At 34.2% G+C, this 22,920-nt stretch overlaps 3 protein-coding genes across 4 annotated transcripts; 2 read left to right on the forward strand and 1 right to left on the reverse strand.

The window, feature by feature from the left end:
• Nucleotides 1-214: 214 nt before the first annotated feature.
• Nucleotides 215-9,070, forward strand: LOC102587132 (protein GDAP2 homolog). Its single transcript, XM_006344188.2, has 15 exons — nt 215-463; nt 2,689-3,134; nt 3,808-3,885; nt 4,069-4,124; nt 5,167-5,286; nt 5,651-5,721; nt 5,935-6,028; nt 6,156-6,362; nt 6,743-6,994; nt 7,229-7,337; nt 7,491-7,558; nt 7,811-7,880; nt 7,994-8,068; nt 8,184-8,275; nt 8,769-9,070. Exons 2-15 carry the CDS (start codon nt 2,832-2,834, stop codon nt 8,842-8,844), a joined length of 1,671 nt encoding a protein of 556 aa, XP_006344250.1. The 5' UTR covers nt 215-463; nt 2,689-2,831; the 3' UTR covers nt 8,845-9,070.
• Nucleotides 9,071-10,041: 971 nt separating this feature from the next.
• Nucleotides 10,042-15,830, reverse strand: LOC102587464 (uncharacterized). Of its 2 annotated transcripts, none has more exons than XM_006344189.2 (4): nt 15,526-15,830; nt 13,545-13,777; nt 12,630-13,413; nt 10,042-12,482 (listed from the first exon to the last, which is right to left on the reverse strand). In XM_006344189.2, exons 2-4 carry the CDS (start codon nt 13,773-13,775, stop codon nt 10,309-10,311), a joined length of 3,189 nt encoding a protein of 1,062 aa, XP_006344251.1. In that variant the 5' UTR covers nt 13,776-13,777; nt 15,526-15,830; the 3' UTR covers nt 10,042-10,308. The 2 variants fall into 2 exon arrangements, with proteins under 2 accessions (XP_006344251.1, XP_006344252.1); XM_006344190.2 differs by having other exon boundaries at nt 13,545-13,780.
• A 4,334-nt stretch (nt 15,831-20,164) lies between these two features.
• Nucleotides 20,165-22,918, forward strand: LOC102587998 (eukaryotic translation initiation factor 5A-4-like). The gene is made up of 5 exons (XM_006344191.2): nt 20,165-20,385; nt 21,365-21,487; nt 21,584-21,640; nt 21,725-21,799; nt 22,513-22,918. The coding sequence occupies exons 1-5, from the start codon at nt 20,263-20,265 to the stop codon at nt 22,612-22,614; spliced, it is 480 nt and encodes a 159-aa protein (XP_006344253.1). The 5' UTR covers nt 20,165-20,262; the 3' UTR covers nt 22,615-22,918.
• Nucleotides 22,919-22,920: the final 2 nt, after the last annotated feature.

Here is a 22,920-nt window from a genome sequence, read left to right on the forward strand (position 1 = left end):
TATTCAATACATGAAAATAAAGAAGTGAAAGAAAAATGAATTTGAAGCCTAAATAATGGAGAAGAAAAAATAAGGTCGGCCAAATTAAAGTGTCAAAACAAAATTAACGTTTTCTACATATATCACACTAATTTAATACGCTATACAAGACGTAGATAACAACTCTCATTAAAATTTGTTAATATACGAGTGTGACTATTTAGGAAATTGACTCTGTTTTGCTCCTTACCATAGTCTAAAACCCAAATTATACAGAAAAATGCCAAAGCACCTCCCAAAATTTCAAGTCAAAAGGGAAAAAAATCCGCAAAATCTCAATACACTTTCTGTCCAAGAAGATAGTCTTTGTTTAGGCGAGTTCATCACATCTCCATCTTCTTCCTCCAGCAAAATTCCTCCCAAAAAGTTTCTGTCTTTGCCTTGCTTCTTGCTGTATTCTTGAAAACCCACATTGATTCTGCAGGTACCTGCTTAGATTTTTTTATTTTTTTTAGTTTATATGAATATTTATGTGTTTCTGGGAAACCCCTTTGTGTATATATTTGTGGGTCTTTCCTCTTTTTTCCTGGGAATTAATTAATCTTTGATTATGAACCATTGGAAGAAATTTTGAATTGGGGTCTTTAAGTAGTACATGCTTCAGTATTGGTACTAACTTTTGTGTAATTGTCAATTTTAGACTTCTTGATAGAAACTTATATGTGGTTGATTGATTTGGATTGATGATTTTAAAGGTTTTAAGATAGAGTTACAATCATGGGGTTGTTGAGTTTTGACTATAGTGATATACTCTCTTTGTCCCAATTTATGTTACTACTATCTTTGGCACATCCCAAGAATGCTTTGTTTATGTCATTATCTTCCTGCTAAACCAAATAGTTCGATCTAACCCGGTGGACTTAGAACAAAAAATGTGTTCTTTCAGAATAAGTGTATCATGTTTAAATAGTTTCAACCTATTCTAAGATAAGATTCGAAGAGCAGATTAGCCGTAAGCAGATGACTAATTCTCTCTGTAAACCACGGATTCAAGGTCTAGTTGAATTACGGCTATTCTCACTAGTCTTTATTTCCCTTCTCATCCAGCTTGAGATTCGGCTTTTAAGTCGAGTGGGGTACAGGCTTTAAGAAAGCGCTACTGGACCCACGACTTCTCGAAGAATGTTTTATACCATTTATTTTGTGTGCAATTTTGGCAACTTCCTAGAATTCAGATCCATTGAAGCATTCAAATTTTAAACTTTGATACCATGGTTTCTCCATTAAACTAGCCTGTCGACTTTTACTTTAACGTTTTCCTCTATTGTGATATTTAAGTCAAATTAACTTCTTAAGCTTTGTCTAGTCATATAAATACGGAACGGACAGCTGTGCAATGTGACATAGCAAGTATTTCGTGATTGAGCATCAGTTAAATCAGTGTTATTAAAACCCATATAGCTCAATTCAGCTAATGATGTTCAAAGTGATCTCTCAACAAGAAGCAGTCGGTTCTTTGATCTCAACTTTGTCAAGTTTGAGTAATATGAACATCATATCATATATATATATATAAAAGAGAACCTTAGGCCTGCCTACGTGGCGCTATCACAAACCAAAATTCCCTTTTAATTTATTTATTTCCAAATATATATAAAAGAGAACCTTAGGCCTGCCTACGTGGCGCTATCACAAACCAAAATTCCCTTTTAATTTATTTATTTCCAAATATATATAAAAGAGAACCTTAGGCCTGCCTACGTGGCGCTATCACAAACCAAAATTCCCTTTTAATTTATTTATTTCCAAATATATATAAAAGAGAACCTTAGGCCTGCCTACGTGGCGCTATCACAAACCAAAATTCCCTTTTAATTTATTTATTTCCAAATATATATAAAAGAGAACCTTAGGCCTGCCTACGCACAACCTTTCCGAATGGTTGCAACTTTTCCAAATAGTTGTAACTTTTCCGATAAGGCACAATAAACATTTGTTTACACTACCCTTTGTTGTTTATAAATAGAGGGATTTCCTCTCATTTTAACACAACGAAAATTCTGAACTTCCTCTTCTTCTTCACAATTAAATATTTGTGTACTTTGCTCATGTTGAGTGGCTCACTTACACCATTGCTTATGTTACAGATGCCAGTATGTATTTTAACAACCATTAATTTATGCTTATATTATTAAGGATAAATGATAAGATGTAATATTTTTCATTTTCCTTTACATTATTAATATTTTTTACTACGTAATCTTGTATGTAAGACAATATAATGTTTTAGTTTTAATGAATGATAGGTTTTAAGTATTATTTTATAAATTTTGTGATATTAAATTCCCGCGCGAAGCGCGGGTAATTTTACTAGTTATTATATTGAATCCTGAAATTATCAATTTTAATTGAAATTTGACTATTATAGTACTGAGTTTATATATGTTCAAAGTTTCCTTAAATTGTGCACTTCACTTTAAAGCAAAGTGCGATTCACTTTTCACTTTCCACTTTCCACTCAAGCTCCATGGATATTGTTGCTTCTTTGTGCTTTATGCTTCTAAAAGTACCGAGTTAAATATGAGGAGCTATTTGGATGTAAAGATTCTACTTTTCTTTGAAATACTACTGCTCTCAGGGATTACTAGTCTGGGACTCATGGTTTGGCATCCTTATATTCTAATACCAAATATTTTGTTCTTTTCCCAGGGAGATTTGAGTTGTTCAAGTATAATCCATGTGGGGTTATTAGATATCAGTATGAGTTTGACTTTAGCAATAATCAAATAAAGGGGAATGTCAGGTCTTTTTTCGAACAATTAGAAAAGAGATTCGAAAAAGTGTAGCACAATATGTATCGCCCTGTGCCTATTACTACCCGAGGTGGGGAACCTACAGATAGTGGAGATCCTGTGGTGACGTTGGACCAAGTTCCACGTTGGAGTAATGCTGAATTTAGGTATGCATATGAGAATGCAGATCCTACTAATTCATGCTTTCCGGATCCTTTGGCATCTGCTTCTGGGTCTGAATGCAATGCTAGTGGCATGGTTTCCAAGTTTCCCATGGATCATGAGATTAACTCCAAGATATACTTGTGGAGAGGCGATCCCTGGAATCTCGAGGTAGATGCTGTTGTTAACTCTACTAATGAGGTAAGAGGTGACTATTCACGTAGCATTATTTGTTTTGCATGTCCATCATAAATGTGAGAATCTTTTTGTTGTTTAGTATTGAACATCTAGGTTTGCCTGCAATGTTTCATGTGAGATGGCAACATAAAGGTGAACTTGTAGCCAACAAATTAGCTACACTTCCATTTTATTTTTTTTGAAGGTTTTCAGTCCTTGAAGCCAACAGATTATCTCATCTGTGTATGCTCTGATTTAAGTGAACTTCGACTAACTTTATTAAGCAAGGGGATGACTGAAATTGTCGCTTATTCTTGAACTGAGACTCAATGTCCAAAATATAATCTTAAATTTTCTTTTCTTTTCTCTGAAAGAATGAGGTAGGTAGGTGGGTTAGCATAAAAGTTGATAAGTGTGAACATGTTGATTTTGGTAGCAAAGGCATGAAGAATTTGTGTTTTTTTTGGGATTTCAAGTTTAGAACTGTCTAGAAATTGAAACATGTAGTTTTTTTATTTTGTCCCATAAATGTCTTGTTCACTTTCCTGAACATTATGTGGACAAACAATGTGATGGGAGATATAAGATATGGTTTCACCTATTTTTTTTATTTTTATGTAGACATTTATATGGTGTATCATTTATTGATCTATACTCTTCAACATGAGATTTATACCTCTTTTTTGGTGGTCAAAAGAACTTAGACGAAGCTCACAGCAGCCCAGGATTGCATGCTTCAGCTGGACCTGGTCTTGCAGAAGAGTGTACCACATTGGTAGGTTCTTTCGTGCAAATAGAAGTTAGAGTATGACTTGTGCGAACTGTTGAAGTTCCAGTTTGTTCATAACTTCTTCTAACTTAAGAAAGTTATCTCCCACTTTTTAAAATTTATTCTGTTCTATTCAACTGGTGACAGTGATGTTGAAATACTAATAGATGGTTTACTTTTCCTTCATAGGGAGGCTGCCGAACAGGAATGGCAAAAGTTACAAATGCTTATGATCTTCCTGCTAGGTGGGTATACTGGGTTGTTTTTCTCAGAACTTTTGCAACAAGCTTTTCCATTATTTTCATATTTCTGCTTGCACTAGAAGTTAATCAATGTACTACAATGTTCTCACTTGTAACAAATACCCATCCTAAGTATTATCTTTTGTTTTTCTTTGTTAAATCTGTAACCTAATTCTTCTATTTGTTGATGTGAAATATATTTCTCTTTAAGTTCAAATAAGGAAATTTAGCCGTTTTCTTAGATATCCATTTTTTCAGTATAAAAAGAGAGAAAAAGGGAGAACACTGTGAACCCAACTAAGCTGGCTGTACATAAAAGGAGCATGTACTCTGAGAAATATACTTCTCAGATGGAGCTTGGAGATTCTCCATTGGATAGTTACTGCACTCGTTGAACATGTAAAGAAATCCATAATTGTATGTTCTATGGAGTTGTCGTAGAACAATAGTAAGTGGGTTGGTAAGGAAAATCCCATGTGCCAGCTAAGTTGCACTAATATTTGACATATTCTCAAGAAATTTCAGTATGAACAAACAGTTTGACTCTTTAGATTTTCTGAAATAAGAATCCAGTATAGTAGTAGTTTAATAAATTCAGTTTTTTTTTTAACTGTACTTTCAAAGTGCTTATCCATTCATTGAAATCATTAGGCCACTATTACTGCCTATTTCAATAGTCAATGCCAGCCCACTATATTTGCTTTAATTTTCACACCTCAACTATTGATGAAAATTGAAGCAATCTTGGCACCTTAACTTTGCTGATAAGAACATAGTGATTCACACATATGCACCCAACCAAAAAATAAAGGAAGAGCAACTTCACTTAATGTTTTAATTTCCAAGATCCGGATCATGGTTGTTTAGGTTAGCTGTATTTTTGTATCACCGTTTAAACTGCTATGGTCTGTTAAAGTTAAAAGCAAGAAACATTAAGTGTTGACTTTATTTTACATTATCATTTATCACGATACTAGCATTAGTGGAAGTTGTGCAGCATTTTCTAACTATTGACCCATGTTCATTTTTTTCTTGCATTGTGCAGGAAGGTCATACATACTGTTGGTCCCAAGTATGCTGTAAAATACCATACTGCTGCAGAGAATGCGCTAAGCCATTGCTATCGCTCTTGCTTTGAGCTTCTTATAGAAGATGGGCTCAAGAGGTTGTCTGATTGTTGTAATTTCATCTGTTACATTTTAGTTCCCTGATGTTATTAAAGGAAAAGAAAAAAGAAGCGAAAATATAAAAGACTGATCTTGGCCCTAGGACTTTGGTCTAGTAGTAAGAGCACAACACGTGATGTGTGGGTTAGGCCCACGTCATGAGCTTGAGCTCTGCCACAGATAAGAGGTCCGGGAATTAATTGGAGAGGGTAAAGGAGTGGACTCATTAATCACCGATCTTTAAACCATGTGCCCCTAGCCCTTAGGTATTTCTCAGTATAAAAAAAAACTGATCTTGAGTTTTGACTTCAAGGTTTAAATATTTGTAAGTTGATGTAACCTCGTTGTATCATGTGGATGCAGCATTGCTATGGGCTGTATATATACAGAAGCGAAAAGTTACCCACGAGAACCAGCTGCTCATGTGGCAATAAGTGAGATATCTTTGTTGGCTATTTTCATAATTTCTCTATTAATGTTTCATAATTGATGTTCAAGTTGCAGGTATACATTACTCTGTTTTCTCTGTTGCATTAATGCTATTGTATCTCCATTATAAATATGTTTTTAACTTGTATTCCAATGTTTTTGCTTCCAATATTTTGTTCCACGTTTTCATGATGACATCTTTATTTCACTTTGATTAGGAACTGTAAGGCGGTTCAGTGAGAAACAGAAAGATAAAGTGGAGGCAATTGTTTTCTGTACTACTACATCACAAGATACAGAGATTTACAAAAGGTATTCTTAGTACATCAATTTTCTAGTAGATAGCGGAGGAAGGAATTCCTTCAGTTCCTATTTCTTTGGGAAGTCCAACCATCCATCTTTCGAGTGGTATTAATTCATACGTACCTTTACTCTGCAGATTGCTTCCACTCTATTTTCCTCGGGATAAGCATGAGGAGGAAGTTGCCCTTCTAAAACTACCTGCAGATGTTGGGGATGAAAATGGGGAGACAACTATAGATGAGCGTAAAATTAGGATAAAACCATTACCAAATGCCAAAAAGTCCAATCCAAGGATTTCCCAGGCCTCTGTTGATTTGTCTGTCAGTAATGTTGGTTTGACCAGGTTAGTGGCGAATTGTGCATCCACACTTGTGGGATTACGCTGGGTATGCTGTTATTTCTGTTTGTACATTATTAAAACGATAAATAAAATAACCCAAACTATTACAATTTTAATATTATCCGTATCCCATTAGAAGTGAGGCACTGTCAAGCAACTATCCTTGTAATTAGAGCTCAGCATCACTTGCGCTGGTAAATTTCAAAAACAAATGCCATTAATACAGGAAACTTCTTGTTACTTCCACAGTGGAATATTACTTGGATGAACATGTTCATGTTTTGATGGATTTTGTCTTCTTTCTACATTCTAGTCTTATTTGTTAAGGATATGCCTTTATTTTTTTATCATCAAGCCTTAATGAAATGATTTTTCTTAAGTAGGAGCTCATCCTATTTGGATGCTTTTCTGGATCCTGCTTTTATGTCCCTGATCAAGGACCCAGATCAGCGACGGAGAGAACAATGGGAAAAAACTGCCCAAGCTCAAACTAGCTGGAACTTCTTTAAAATGTTTGGATATGGTGACGTCGCAGGACCTCCTTTGTCAGCTGCAGAAGAATATTCTCTTCATTCTAGATATCTTACAAAAGCAAATACTCTGAATTTTTCAGAAATTGCAGAAATGAAAATTGTGTAAGCATCTTTGCTGTATATATGTCTCTGCAGACTTTATTTATTATGGTACCTAAAATACATGAAATATCTGTGTCCAGTTGTCCAAATATGTACTTGTTTGGGTACAAAGTGGTTTGATTGATTTTTCATCTTACGAACAACTAGCAAAGTCTCGTTGACATAGTTAGGAACAAGCTCAGATGAACTGTGTTATATTGCTCAACTTCCATGTCACAATTGACTTCGTTTCAGCTACCGAGGAGGGGTTGACAGTGAAGGCCGTCCAGTAATGGTTATTGTGGGGGCACATTTCCTGCTAAGATGTCTTGATCTGGAGAGATTTATTATCCATGTTGTAAAGGTACGTGATACTTACTTGCTTTCCCTCCGCCGCCAAAAATATAGGTTAGATATGATCTATTGTTCATATCTATTGAGCTGTTCAATTATTTGTCATCTTTGATATAACTGCATAAGTTTTCTGTAAAAGATTACATTATATGTCAATTTGCAGGAATTTGAACCATTGATACAGAAACCTTACTCTATTGTGTACTTCCATTCTGCTGCAACTCTACAGATGTGAGTATCATCCTTTCTCACATTGGCCTGTCCCCCTTACTCAGTATGATGAATAAATTTCTTCTTTTACTTTTTTGGTGAAGTTGTATCTGTTTTATGGACTTGTCCAATTAATAAAAGTTGAAGGTTAAACATCGAATGTGTATTTTGTTCTTTCCTTGGGTAATATTATATAATATATGCTCCTTCCTACCTTACAGTTCTATTTTGTTTTGTGATTTTTATAGATATTATTTTGTTGTACCAAAACAGGCAACCAGATCTAGGATTAATGAAGAGGATACAACAAATTCTTGGTCGCAAGCACCAGCACAACCTTCATGTATGCAATGCTTCTCCTCTGTTCCCCTTGTGCCATGGTTCCCCAATGTTTTTACTTGCTATCATACAAGTAGTTGACTTTCTGTATTCTAAATCTCCTTTTTCTCTGGGCAGGCGATATATGTTCTTCACCCTACTTTTGGACTGAAGAGTGCAGTTTTTGGTTTACAACTCTGTGTGGATAATGTGGTACTTGCGGTCCTATTATCCTCCTCTCTGTCTTCTCTCTAATGTCATTCTTGCATTACAATGTGGATTTCATTCTTTTTTCTGAAGACTTGTTTCCTTTTGCACTAATTCTCAGGTATGGAAGAAAGTAGTATATGTAGATCGTCTTCTGCAATTATTCCGCTATGTTCCTCGTGAGCAGCTGACTATTCCTGATTTTGTATTCCAGTTAAGTAATCATTCATTTTTCTGATCATAATTATGAATTTCCAGTGTGAAAACAGCAGAAGTTTTACACATTGTCAGTAGCTCCATTGAGAAAGGTGTGACATAATTGATATCTAATTTGCAAAAATAGCATCTTTAAAGCTCAGAAATAGATATTCAGACTCCTACAAGGGAAATACTGCACTTAGTATCCCTGTTTATTCAATATTTTATTCATGAAACTTGACCCTGCCTAGGGAATTTGTGATAAGGAGTCCTAGAAAAGATCGAGAGTCCCTCCGTAGTCCCTCAAAGATCTCTATGTATTTGTCCAAGACAAATGAGATCTTCAGTGTAGGAGGCTGGAGCAGTTCAAATAAAAAGGTCTGGTTCTTGTCTGAATTCATCTCTCTGAACGTCGTCCAGTTCTTTACTTGCAGAGCTGTCGTTTCCTGTAATATAAGGAACAGAATCGAGTAGATTAAATGGACTGATAATCATATTTCTGTTGCAGGCATGATTTGGAAGTGAATGGAGGGAAGGGCCTAATTGTGGATCCTAGAACCAAGTATGTTTATCAGAGACCATAATCTCAAACTTCATCCGATAAAAGAAGAAAATAGACGCTGTAGTAAGATTGTGGAATTTGTTTATCATTTTATCGCACTTTAAATTTGTTTGTACAGAGGCTGTAATTGTTTTGTGCAATATTAGCAGTGTATTTAGCTAACTTTGTCTGTAATTTGATTTATTTATGCAACCATATGTCCAGTCCTGTGCTAGCTAATGGCAATAAATTTTTTTATTTCTGCAACATTTTCCCTTCTAGATATGTCATTTGAGTCCTAAATGAAGACTTGACCTTCTGAATATTGGTCCAAGAATAACCAGCCTCTTATTTTAAGTTAAAAGTAGGGGTGTGCATTCGGTTTTTTGGTTTGGTTTTATACTATTCGGTTTGGGTTTTCAGTTTTTGGTTTTGAAGAAGTGTAACCCAATCCGAATCAAAATAAATTTGGTTTGGATTTTTTCGGTTCAGTTAATCGGTTATGTCAATAATTAGAAACATAACAAAGTTATATTTGCAATTTGGAAAAAATAATATATATATATACTAAATTTCTTAAATATACTTTTTAATATAAATCACAAGTAAAATGTAAAACACAATACTTAAAAACTTAAAAAGTATATCAATTATAGATGTCCAAACATAAAAGGTAACTAAAAAGGGACAAAAGTGGTTAACTCCAACTTAATTATATATATATATATATATAATTCGGTTTTTTCGGTTTTTATTTTTCTAAATCCTAAACCAAATCAAAAAAACAAACAAAGTAAATTATAAATCCAAAACCAAACCAAAAAACCAATCCAAATTAGAATTCGGTTTGATTTGGTTTGGTTTTTCAGTTTAATCCAAATAGTGCACACCCCTAGTTAAAAGTCATAATCGGTTTCTTTCTACATTTTTCACTTAGACACCTTATCTTGGACTTTGAGTAGGAGCAAAACATGCATTTTTAATGTTTAAGCACAAAATTAAATATGTAAAAAAGAAATTATAGCCAATATCGAATTTAGAAGTTGCAGATTCTGAATAAAGGAAGTCAGTTTTAATATTAGATCAAACTCTATTACACCAGCTTTTTGGTGCACATACAAATTCCATTTAGATTTTTAACGAAAATAATTTATGATTTTTAATTGCCAGAAAATGACTTATTTTCCTTTTACCAAATACACCCGTAATCTGCCTCCATTGTGGCAAAACAAAAAAAGGATTCCATAATACTTCCATTGACATGAATATATGATTCTTTTCTAAATAAATCCAAAAGATGCATTTGGGAGTGCTGTTGATCCAGAAGACATTATGCTGAATACAGAATCAATAACCCAATGGACATCACATCATGATGGTGTCTCAAATTATGTGCTACCAAAACATGTACAAGGAAACCCATAGCTAACAACTTCACACCTGAAATTCATAAACAAAGTCCCTAATGTGTTGTAATAATCATGAAGGTGATGAATTAAAGCCTCATTCACATAGTTTTAGTAAATGGGACAGCAGGAGGATGATCTGCAGGGCATCTTTGCCTCCTCGGACGTCTAGTCGTCTTCCCCCCCCACCCTGTTAGGCTTTTGTCCTCCAAACTGGATACAATGTTACTCAAATTCTGCTTTAGAGGAGGGCATAATGGGGTTGACACAGTGACAGGGGTGGTCTCAATCACCATCCTCCGCCTTCCCCTCGTACCTCCATTCCTTCTCTTCGATCCCGAGTTCCAAGAATGACCTGTAGCTCTCATCAACTCTCCGAAGGTCTGAATGTCTTCAGTCACTTCATGCCTTGACAAGGAAGCTAATCCGGGAAGGATATCCCTTTGAAAGTCCCTCCGCTGTCTTCCCCACCTTCCTTGTCCTCTTCTGGTTCGGTTTGTTAGTGAAGTGGCTCCTGCATCTTCCACTGGTTGGACTTCAGGAACAAAAGGCTTGGGCAGGTAGTCTTGTTCCTTAGTCTCTTCTAGCTGCAATGTCATTGCCTCAAAGTAATCCATCTCCATGGTAGTAGTAGGTCGCGCAACAATCATAGCATCCTCGACTATTATTTCTTTAGACTTGCTCTCAAGTTCACTCTCAAAAGAAACGACTATGCCAACAAACCAACCTAGGGATCCCAGAGGATTATCAGATGGATCACTGCAGATGGTGTCTATTTGACTGGATGATGAAATGGCAACTATAGCTTCCGCTGCGACCCTGACAACTTCATCCTGTGTTTGCTCAGGTTTGTGTTCAGGCAACTGCAACGATGCTTCTTTTTGTTTGCCATTTTCTTTAGACAAATTGTCTAGCTCAGTTTCCAGAACAGGAGGAGCTTCCAAATCTATCTCGACGACAGTCCTCACACTGACATTATCGCTTTCGACAAAGAATGAATCATCATCTTCAGTAATACATGAGTTCAAATCGAAGGAATTTCTGATAATGGTAGCTTTTGTTTCCATTGCTGTCTCAGCAACAACTGCTTCCATGACAACCTGTTTCTCGGGCTCAACCATAGAAAGGTCACAAGCTATGTTAATGTCAATCACTATTCTCCTCTCTTCGTGTCTGCTATTTTCTTCTATGGGTGAGGAACAAAGAGTAGCAGATGTGGAAACAAATGAAGACGACTCATTTTTGGAAGCACATGGAATTTCAGGAATTGGAGCCCCCAGAATTTTCCTGACACTTCGGGTTTCCCCCAACTCTTTTGTGGCCTTCATGTTAAGATCTATCATTGCTGGTGCAATATTCTGCGCATTGCAGACGTCGCTGAAACTTTCCAATGGGCCATTTCCACAGATAGGTGAGTTTGTGTAGGCTTCAACCATTCCATTCATGGTATCTGTACTCTCATTTTTGAAACTTGGTTTAGCTTTAAGCCACGGCAACACTGGTTTACAGTCTTGAGGCTCTCGTTTTTCATCAACCAACTCAAGATCCCTGCTGGCAAGTTCCTCATTTACTGAATCCTTTGATAGTACATTCAAATCGAAACCTTTTTCTGATATCAAGTCCATATTATTGGAGGTAATAGGAAATTTCTCACATTCATTGTTAAAGGAGCGGTCAGATGTCAAATTGTCACTCTTGTTTTGCTTCTCAGAGTCAAAAGCAACAGAGAACCAACGGGTTGATTCTTTGGGCCCAGATGAGGACCCATGGTAAAACCCATTCCTGATGGAGAAATTAGTAGCCTCACCTAAATTTGATCTAGAACTGCCATCAATATGCCACTTGTCTCCAAAAATATCATGGCATTGAGGTGATTTCGGGCTCTTACCAACCATGGCACATGAGTTCAATGACGGGTTTGTATGTCCTGATGATAGCCTTGCAGCAAAGCCACTTGGTTTACCCCAAGAAGAGAGTGTGTGCGACCATGAATCGGTAAACTCTGAGGAATTAGCGAATGGATATGGACTAGCTGTCCGAGAAGTGATAAATGGTCTCCCATAGGTATATTCGGACTTCTCATGATTTCCGTGGAAGGTCTCTGGACCATGCCCCACTCTCTCTTTCCATAGGTCATCCTTGAAATAGTGAGGTGATTGAACCCCAGGACGTAGAAAGGCTTTATCAAGCATTACTTGTGCCAGTTGGCGTGGTGTAGGGAACTTGTTGTGTGAAAAACTATGAGGTACTGGAGTCAAGCTACCTTCGACTTTACCTGCAAAACAGCAAAAGTAAGGAAACATCTGACATACCATCACGAAAATCCATAAAAGAAGGAAATTTTAATGTGGAAGCAACCAAGTCAAGATAGGCGCAGACAACGAAAACTCTGGCAGTTGTATATACCACAGGTATTATTTACCTGTTTCATATGTGGAAGGGAACCAGTCCCTCTCTTTGCCTTTACTAAGGCTTGTATGATGGGAGTTCCATGTGGTTTCTCTAGGCAAAGCCACAAATGCTGGATTTGAATTAGCGGAAGCATTTAGCCTTCTTGTCTCCTTATGACTATTACCATATCCAAGAAAATCAACAGGCAATGAGATTGCTTCTTCAGGCTGAGCTGGTTTATTGAGATCAGCCAACCTGACTGAGCTTCTGAAACACGAATGGGATGCTGAAGCATCTTTTTTATCACTCTTTGTACCAGCACCAGGGAATAATCTTGTACAACTCTCTTGGGAAACTTTATCATTTCCATTAGCACGGGAACTTGGATAGAACGATCCTTCATCATATCGCAACTGCTCAACTTCATCAGTATCTAAGTACTCATCAGCTGGAAGTTGAAGATCGAACATCTTCTTCCGTAATTTTGAGGGCCTGGCATCCAAAGATTCACAGATCTTTGAAGAGCAACCATTATGCATTTGACCGTGACCAGACTGTACATCATTCGCTTTTGAAGAACTGAATGGAGAATTTACAATTTCAGTACCAGACATAGATGGTCTAGCATAACTTGAATTTGCAAAGGGGAAGCTGTTGGTATGGCCTTTCCAAGCATCTTTAGGTAGTAGATGGGATCCAAGAATGTTTGATGAAGATGATGGCTCCATTGATGTCCAAGGTCTATGCAATTCCGTCCTTTTAATGTCATACATCATGTCCCTCTGAGTTCTGTAAAGGCGATGAAGTTCAAATACCTACGAGCAAAGATTTACATAAGTAGACATTTTGCAGCAAGCTGGAAAATACCAGAGGACCAGTATAAAACTAAATATAGAACTTATAACTTAACAGAAAAATGAATGTTGACCAGTAGAGATAGAATTACCTGATTCTTGAATGTTTCCTCGTGTTCAAGTATTTTCTGCTTTAGAACATCCTTATCATATCCAGGATCTGAATCTATCGTAGTCCTTGGCATGAAACCATTACAGTATTGAGCGTTTGTGAAGATTTTCTCTCCATAATGTAGGGGCCATCTATTGTTTAAATCCTCGCTAAGGTAGCTCATGGAGTAATAAGCTGGTACGTAGCCTTTACAATGGGCTTGTGCTACCATTCCTGCTGACAGTAGGAACCAAATCATATAAATAAAACCAAACAGAGTAAGGAATTATGCAAAATAACCATTATTAATAATGAAAGAGCGCAACACATCTGATATTCAGACTGTTTTATGGACCAGGACATCCTTCAAACGTTTAACAAGCTGAATAGCATCAGTATTAGCAATCAGCATTACATGGCAGGTATAGAGAACTGACGGGAAGTGTAAGACAGCATATGTTAACTGGCGGATGCAATATTTATGTTGCACTCAATATAATGACATCATTGGCACAATGCCACTCAAATCTCACATAGTTTAGGTGCCAATCTCTGCATATCAAATTTGCATTTTGAACATATTGTACTCTCTCTGAAGATTTTACTTTACTTCCGCCAGAACAACATAAAAGAAAGCAATTCGTATTCTGCTTCAAGTGGATGACTTTCTCACTTTATATTAGTCTTCCCCGTGAAGCTTTCTCAAGACTCATATGAGTGATTTTGGAGATGATGAATCGATGATGCCAGGTAAGAACACACAAGATTAAATCAATGGAGATTTTAAGATGCTCTTTCAACCGTTCAACACTTCTCTATGACTCCTTAATCTCTTCACATGGTTGTAATCATTTAGACGTGGAAACATGGGAAGATAATAGTATGTCTACCAAGTAAACTTGCACCAGACTGTTCTGATACCAACCAAATGAGGAAAAAAAGGAGCATTTTTCCCTATAAGGACAAGCTAAGCTATACATCTAATTGAGTAAACTGTTTATGATCACTCTTCCTATAGCTGTAAGTCAACACACTCTTTTTGAGTCACTCGCTCGATATAGCACAGGGTTACAGGCAACCAACTCAACAGTCCAGCATACTTCACTGGAATCACCAAGAATAGAAGAGGAAACAAGCAAGACAGTAACAAAAAACAACCAATATCGCAGCTAATCTAGACATTTTTTTATAACCGGTGATGTCCGGACCAGCTTTCGCGCACCTAAACTAATTCCACGAATACCTGACACCTCCCACCAGCAACAGGTGAGTTACTAAATCAAATGTGAAGAAATCACCTAGTGTTTTTTCTTTGCCTCTGCTAGAATTTGAACATGAGACCTCATGGTCCTCAACCCACGTCACTGACCCCCAGGCCACACCCTTGGGTGCCAATCTAGACATTTTCCTACCCAGCAACACTTTAATCCAAAACTCTTCAATTATTAGTGTATCATAATCTAGTAATGAAGATGTAATCTTGCATCAGTAAATGTATTTGAAGGTCACAAAAAAACAGTCCAATAATCACAAAAACAAGCCAATGCAAGCACTTTTGCTAATAAAACGTCAACATTAACTGATGCAATTCAAATCCTTCAACCAAAACTATCAAACTAGAAGGCATTTCATTATTAATGCCCCATTAATTTAGACTAAGAAACCAACTTACATCAGTTAATGAAGCTGGAAAAGATCTCAAATTTAAAAAAAAAAAGAAAAAAAGATCACTTGTCAAATCCAAAACCATAACCAAATTAGTAAATAAGGCAACATAGCATGTGAAATGTATAAAAACTAGAAAAACAGAAACAATAACTTCAGAACCCCACAACTGTTATTACAGATAGTATAAAAACTTGAATAAATTAACACAAAAATGATTAATTGAATATTAAAACAAATCAAATATAGAAAGAATTGATATGGTCCTGGGTCTTAAAGTAAAACAATTATAAATCTACAAAATGTAAGGATTTTACCTCAGACCCCCATCTCCTCAAGAACCCCTTTCTTGAAAAATTACATCTTTTCAAGAATCATGGAGAATTAGCCACACACACAAAAAAAAAAAAAAAAAAAAAAGTAAGTAAAATTAATATTAATGAAATACAAAGATGGTTATTTTGGTAAGAACATTGAAGAAGGTAAGATCCTTATAAAACTGAAGAAAAAGATTAGAGCTTTATCATTTCAACCTTAGGGGCCAAAGCCTCACTGAAAGAAAGGTTCTTTAAGACAGAGAAAAAGAAGGTGTTTTGTGTGTGAGTTTTTGGGGGTGTGGGGTTGTGGGGTGATAGACCTATATTCTGTAGAGAGAGAGATCCCAGATAAGAAATCTATCACACAAACAAACCAACAGTGACATGAAATTTGTCAACATCACATCTCTTTTCTTTTTGCTTTTGTTACCCTTTTTTCCTTATTCCGTGTTCGACACCTATATTGAAGTTCAATTAAATATGGATTTACATTAGATAATTTTATATTAGGGGTAACGATTTCTAACAAAGGTAATTCTATATCTAGAAAATTCAAATCTAAGATCAGAATGAAAAGTATTTACCACTCCACTACAATCTTTGTTGTTCTTTTTTCCTTTTGTTACTTCTGTCTCTCTCTAATTTAATAAGTTGTGGCTTGTTTTTGGAAAGAGTGAATCTCATAAAATGTTAAACTATCATTGTTTTACTAGTTTTCATTTCTAAATTATTGAGTCTTTTATTTATTTTTTGGAGTATAACTTTTTTCTTGAGAAAATTCACCTAGCTGAATATATGACAAAATATTTATGATAACTTGTTGAGAGACATGCAAAAAATGAAAATTTTTAAACAAAAAAAATATGAGTCCAATTGGCATAATGGTTTATTTGGGATATTGTCAATGCTCAATAATTTATGGACTTTTTAAAAAAGGGGATGTTATCTTATTCACGCAATTTCTTCATGTGTATTAACGTGTTGTAACTTGAAACTCTTTAGAGAAACTTTTAAAATGTGATGTTCATAATATTTCTCTAAAAATATTTTAATATGAATTTATGAATAACTTAATTTTGTAAACAGTTAATAATCTAGATATGAAACTCATGCCATGATGATAAGTTAGATTTGTTTTATATATTCACTCTAAATTAAAAGACCACCAAAAATAGTGGTTGGTGCCTTGGTGATAAGGACATTTTCTTCCTTAATAAATGAAAACACTTTTGGTAGAACATTTAACTTTAAAATTGAAAAAATTTAGTACAATTTTTTATTAGTCTGAGTCCAACAACAAATATACAATACTATTATATATAAATTACTTGAATACGATAATTTTTAATGAGAGTTTGATTATAAAAATTACATACTTTTTTCCTTTTTAAAAAAAATCTTGAACTTGAAATTGTGGTTGGCTTCTTGCAAAAAATATTTAGAATTTAAATGTATTTTATCTAAATATTGTTTATACTTTCTAATTTCTAAAAACTAGCAAAATCATCCTACTTGATTAATTTATTTGAAATATATAATTAAATTATAAATCTTATATATGAGCTACTAAATATTATTTTCTTCTTTTTCTTTTTTACTTTATTTTAAAAAATTCGAAGTTAGAAGTTGAAGATTATAATTTTTTTACTGTAAATATTTGCATAATTTAAGACATGAAAAGAAGTACAATGCTACTGCTAGAGTTGTAGGACAAGTTGACAATAGAAAAAAAAAAAAAAAAAAAACAGGACCCATTGAGAGTGTGGGGTTGGATGAGGCTCGTTATATTTCATCCGTTCATTTTTATTCGTTCATTTTTAATTTTGTACGTTTTTTCAAAAAATATTAAAGTAACTAATATGAATATTTTACTGTAATATCATATTAATTAATATATAGTATTAAATTTTTAAAAATAAATAATTAATATTAAAAATAAAATAAGAAAAAAAATTATTTTTCTTAACATATTAAAAATAACAAGTAAATATAAAATTTTATTTTTGAAAGAAGAGTAAAAGTGAACAAAGGGGAGTTACATTTTGTGTTTTCCTTCTTCTTTTTTTTCATCTTTTGTTCAGTATTCACGTTAGAGTTCGATTAAATTCAGATTCATCGAAATTGAATTCACGCTTGAAAATTCCACATTAGGGGTGAAGTGTGCTCCTTAACAAAGACAACTTCGTACCCAAGCAGACTCGAACTTGAGACCTCTTGATTACGGATAAAAGAGAAGTTACCACTTCATCATAACTTTTGTCGATGATTTTGTGTTTTTTTAGGGTAGGGCTAACAAAGTATTTTGCTAAAAAACCCTTCAAGTTTTTGGAAGGTAAGATTTGATGCTTTCTGAATTCTGATTTGTGTCTGATTGGTTGATACTCTGACAGAAAAAAGTATATAGTATAATAAAGTTAATTATATTGTGGGGTACTGTCATAAAAGCATGTATAGTAAGAAAATGTCATTATATGTGTCATGTACCAACGTGGTACTTGTAGAAACACAAACACTTATATACGTTCGAGACTCTAATACGGACTTCGAACATCAAATAAAAAATTAAAAGAGAAATAATATAAATCTATATATTGTTTTAATTTAAGATTGAACAAATTTAATAGCAAGATAGAGATAAGAATGTATATACACTGTCTTTCACAAATTTTATTTATGTGATTGCACTAGTATATATTTGCTGGACGAATTTATTAAAGCGTTGCTTTTTCTATCTTAATTTATATGATTTGATATGAACTTTAAGAAAAAAAAAATTCTTACATCAACTCACCCTAAATTTCATACTTACTTTCCTAAATATGTACTTACCTTTTCAGACAATTTTCTAGCAATTTTAAAATTTTAAAGCTTTGAGCTACAATAATAGTTACCTGTGGAGTTTTTGCAAGCCACACCCACTCCAAAAAGTTCTTTTCTCTTTCGTAAAGATCAACATAACATAAAAAATAAAAAACATTCGAAGCGTATTTACTTTCTCTCTTTTTACTTTCACGACCACATCTTTTTCTATTCCGATTAATGTCATAAAAAAATATCGAGAATGCAAAGGAAGAGATCAATATTCTGAGTTGTTGGGCTAATAGATGAAAAGTAAGTTTCAATTTATATAAAAGCCGGATCATATTAGGTAAAAAATAATGGCATTGTTACATCAATTGATACCAACCAATAGTGAATGTAATTATCTCACAAAAAATAATTATAAGAATCATTAAAAGATTATAATTCTATTGTTAATTGAAGTTTTAAATTTGAGAGACAATTATATAGACAACACATTTAATTTATCAATTATTATATTATTATGATAATACAATATTTTGAAAAATTATATTATTTTTCATCGTTATAAATTTGAATTGCTCGATTGGATTTAAATGCAAGCTCTAGCTTTAACTTTAAATGAAAATAAGTACTATTAGTTAGTTGAATTATAATTTTTCTAATTATTAGAACTAGATGCAAGTAGTGTGAGCCAAAGTGGTTGACATTTATGTAAACAAAACAAAACATAAAGTACTTAATATGATATACTATTTTTTTTCACTGATATACTATTCAAATTGAATAATTTAATTGGCTATCATTTTTTTCTCTCAACCGCTAATTAAATTCTAAAAAAAATATTTAAAATTGTTCCTGAACTATACAAAATGAATACCCCATGTTAATATAATAATTGGGATCTAGACTACCGCAATGTAGTACTTAAGCCAATTTCATATGCAAATAATTTGTCCAATATCAAGAAGAAGTTATCTTTGACAGACACATGAAATCTTAAATTATATTTAACTCAAAGAATACTCATATGACTGTGATGAATTATAACCCACTTTTAGAACATGATTCCTAGCATTCATATCAAATAAATCGAATACTTCTTATCGTGTAAAACTATGATTGGATTAAAACACACAATGTATGAAACAAATAATTGATTTTTCTTGAATTTTTTTTTCAAACAATAACTTTTAAATACCTGAATTGTCTTTTTTAGCAATGAACTCTCCGTTAATATTTTTTTTAAAAAATTATTAGTTAAAAAATGAAAATCACTCACATATATATTGAAAACTAACCGTGCTAACTTGGATAACACAAAAACTAAAATCAAATTATAGCATTAATATAAGGACTAAAAGTATCATTTCTTTTCTTATATAATATTAATTTTTTGACAAGGTCATGTTTCATATTCTTAAAAACAAAGAAAACTAAAGAACATATATTTTCAAAATCTATGAGTTATGACCAATCCATTTTAAAATAATTTAATTTAATTCATAGAAAAAATTACTATATATACATCTTATTTTACCATATGCTCTAAAGTTTCTTACCATTTGAAAAAAATATAAAAATCCCTACTCTTTTCTATTTTCGGATACATCACTTTACGCGGTATATCAAATTGTAAGTAAGGTATTGAAACATTGATCGATATATTCGAATCGAGACAATGTATCGAAACTTTGAGGAATATATCTGAAACCGATAAACAATGTATCAGAATATTTTAGAATGTATCTGAATTCCACAGAATTTTATTTTATTTTTAATAATTTGAAAAAGAATAAAAGATTTGTATAAATTTTTTCAACATTCTTCAAAAGAAAGTTTAAATGCAGAAGAGAAGTTAAGAAAACCCTAAAAATATAAAAGGGGGCTTTAGGCGGAGGCGCAGGTGTTGAGAAGCTTCATTTGTTAGTGAAAATGTCTGACGAAGAGCACCAATTTGAATCAAAGGCAGATGCCGGAGCTTCCAAAACTTACCCTCAACAAGCTGGTACTATTCGGAAGAACGGTTACATTGTAATCAAAGCTCGTCCTTGCAAGGTTTCATTTTTGCATCTAATTCTACTTTTTTGTTAGTAATTTTGATTATTTGTACAATAGAGACGGATTCAGGATTTGAAGCGAAGTTCAAATTAATATATGATGATAACTGCGGTTCAGTATTTAGTAAATTTATTATTAAGTTCATGGATCTGGTATTGGATTTTGTGTAGTTTATCTGGAAAATGTGAAGTAGTTAATTATCAGTATACAGAGTTACCTGGTATTTGGTGTAAGTTGACAGGTATGCCGTGGAGTTAATGGAAGTGACACAGTGGCTAATTCCAGCTACCTGCTTTATTATATGTTAAAAGTAGATAAAAATTTCTGTTTGCTAGTATAAATAGTAAAAAATGACTAAATCTCATGGAAAAATATATTAACATTTTGAAAGTATTGGTGTTAGAATATTATTAGCATCAACAATAATATTGATTAACAGACTATTGGACTTGATCTAAGGCGAGATTACCCAAAGAGAGGATATATTATTAACTAAAAAGAGAAAGGGTGATATACAGCTTAGCTTTGCGATTTATAGTTGACATATACACTTCATTAGAAAACCCCTACCTTACACAAGTGTCCTAGATATATCTTTTTTTTCAGCTGATGGAAGTGAAAAGTTGATCTTAAATTTATTTTTTTGATTTTTTTATTTAAATGAAATTCATATAGTGGTATATTTGACCCTTCTCGCAAAGTTCGGGGTATATTTGATCCTTCACACACATGAATATTTTTTGCCTTCTTTTAATTCAATGACTCATTTGGTTGTATTCAAAAGTTTCTTAGGATCTTAGTTGGTGATCTTTTTGGTTAGATTCAAAAGATTTTCAGATCTTCATTGGTCGTCTAGCTTTCAATGCAGATTTTAGTTTGGCCTTTGTTCCTCATTCTTAGATCAAACAGGGTTTCTGCTATGAATTTTCCCTTCAGTATTTCCAGTGTTTGCTAATTTAGACATTTCCGTTTACAGGTTGTGGAAGTCTCCACTTCCAAGACTGGCAAGCATGGACATGCCAAATGTCACTTTGTAGCAATTGACATCTTCACTGGCAAGAAACTTGAGGATATTGTTCCCTCTTCACACAATTGTGATGTATGTACTCCTCGAGGTCTTCATGTCCATTACTGATTACACAATGTTCTTTTCTTTGCATTATCGGTTTCATGTATGATGATTGTGTCTGTGCAGGTCCCCCATGTTAATCGTACAGATTACCAGCTTATTGACATCTCTGAGGATGGATTTGTATATCTCTATTCCCTAGTCACATTCTTTTTTTGTTATTTTTTATGAAAGTGTCTGATCTGTGTATTATTAATAATAATATAGGTGAGTCTCCTCACTGACAATGGTAATACTAAGGATGACCTGAGGCTTCCAACAGATGAGAGTCTTCTCTCACAGGTTAGTAAGCTGATCTAGCTCATCCAATTTTTCAGCACTTTTTCCAAGTTATAATTTGAAGTCAGAGTAAATATTTCGAGGCTGGTGGAATATTTTTAGTCATTGCAGTATGCATGCTCAAACTCCCTTAGAAGCTTAAGTGGGTTCGCGAGAAAATCGTAATTCATTTTAATTCCCATTTAGTAATTGTTTTTTTGGTTTCCCACCCGTTGTTCGGTACTTGCATTGGTGTCCGACTAAATCCGGATTTGTGCTTGGGAAGTCCTACGTTTGTGTGTGTGGGGGGGGGTGTAAAGTGTTTCCTAACAAAGACGATTCCGTACCCCCCACTCGAATCCGAGACCTCTGGTTAAGGCTGAAGGAGTACTTACCACTCCACCACAACCCATGTTGGTTTAGTAAAAATTGCCTTGCCTTCTTCACTCATGTTTTTGTTTTTGAACTGCTTTGTTATGTTTTTACTTGAACCGAGGGTCTATTGGAACCAATCTCTACCTCTCAAGGTAGGGGCAAGGTCTGCGTACGCACTATCCTCCCCCGACTCCACTTGTGGGATTACACCAAGTATGTTGTTGTTGTTCCACTTAGTAAAAAGGGGCACTTTCTTGGTGCATATTATGAGAGTTTTTTCGAGTTCTGTTAGGCTGTTAATTCTTCTGCTTCTAGAAAATGTTGCAGGTTTCCTGACTAGTTCTAATTTGCTAAATGTGCAGATCAAGGATGGATTCGCCGAGGGTAAAGACCTTGTTGTGTCTGTCATGTCTGCCATGGGTGAGGAGCAGATTAATGCACTGAAGGATATTGGTCCAAAGTAAAATGTGCCAAGGGAGAGGAGGGACATGACAGTAGCAGAAAACGGGACCAGCTTGTTCAAGAACATCTACTTCTACTTAGTGTTCTCGATACGCAAGCCCCCAATTTCTATTTGATCCTATATCCATAGTCCTTGAGTTATATTGTTGTTCTAATATTTGTTGGAATCTTATCTGTTTATTTTAAACGTTTTCAAATGTGGTGTGGAAAAGTTAATCTGGCATATACACAATTTTGCACCTTCAACTTTTTATGAAGCTAGAAATTGTCTTCGTAGGAATTAAAGACCTTTTGTAATTCTGTTTTGC

The sequence above is a fragment of the Solanum tuberosum genome, unplaced genomic scaffold (genome assembly GCF_000226075.1).
Source record: "Solanum tuberosum cultivar DM 1-3 516 R44 unplaced genomic scaffold, SolTub_3.0 scf00051, whole genome shotgun sequence".
NCBI classification, from domain to species: domain Eukaryota; kingdom Viridiplantae; phylum Streptophyta; class Magnoliopsida; order Solanales; family Solanaceae; genus Solanum; species Solanum tuberosum.

Excerpts from the sequence above, each read along its gene's own strand:
- LOC102587464 (XM_006344189.2), bottom strand. The coding sequence starts at position 13,775 with ATGGTAGCACAAGCCCATTGTAAAGGCTACGTACCAGCTTATTACTCC. Across the intron at positions 13,414-13,544 it reads AGGAAACATTCAAGAATCAG|GTATTTGAACTTCATCGCCT; the intron begins GTAATTCTATCT and ends CTTTGCTCGTAG. Across the intron at positions 12,483-12,629 it reads CCCTTCCACATATGAAACAG|GTAAAGTCGAAGGTAGCTTG; the intron begins GTAAATAATACC and ends GCTGTTTTGCAG.
- LOC102587132 (XM_006344188.2), top strand. The coding sequence starts at position 2,832 with ATGTATCGCCCTGTGCCTATTACTACCCGAGGTGGGGAACCTACAGAT. Across the intron at positions 4,125-5,166 it reads GCTTATGATCTTCCTGCTAG|GAAGGTCATACATACTGTTG; the intron begins GTGGGTATACTG and ends TGCATTGTGCAG. Across the intron at positions 7,559-7,810 it reads TCTGCTGCAACTCTACAGAT|GCAACCAGATCTAGGATTAA; the intron begins GTGAGTATCATC and ends GTACCAAAACAG.
- LOC102587998 (XM_006344191.2), top strand. The coding sequence starts at position 20,263 with ATGTCTGACGAAGAGCACCAATTTGAATCAAAGGCAGATGCCGGAGCT. Across the intron at positions 20,386-21,364 it reads TCAAAGCTCGTCCTTGCAAG|GTTGTGGAAGTCTCCACTTC; the intron begins GTTTCATTTTTG and ends TTCCGTTTACAG. Across the intron at positions 21,800-22,512 it reads ATGAGAGTCTTCTCTCACAG|ATCAAGGATGGATTCGCCGA; the intron begins GTTAGTAAGCTG and ends CTAAATGTGCAG.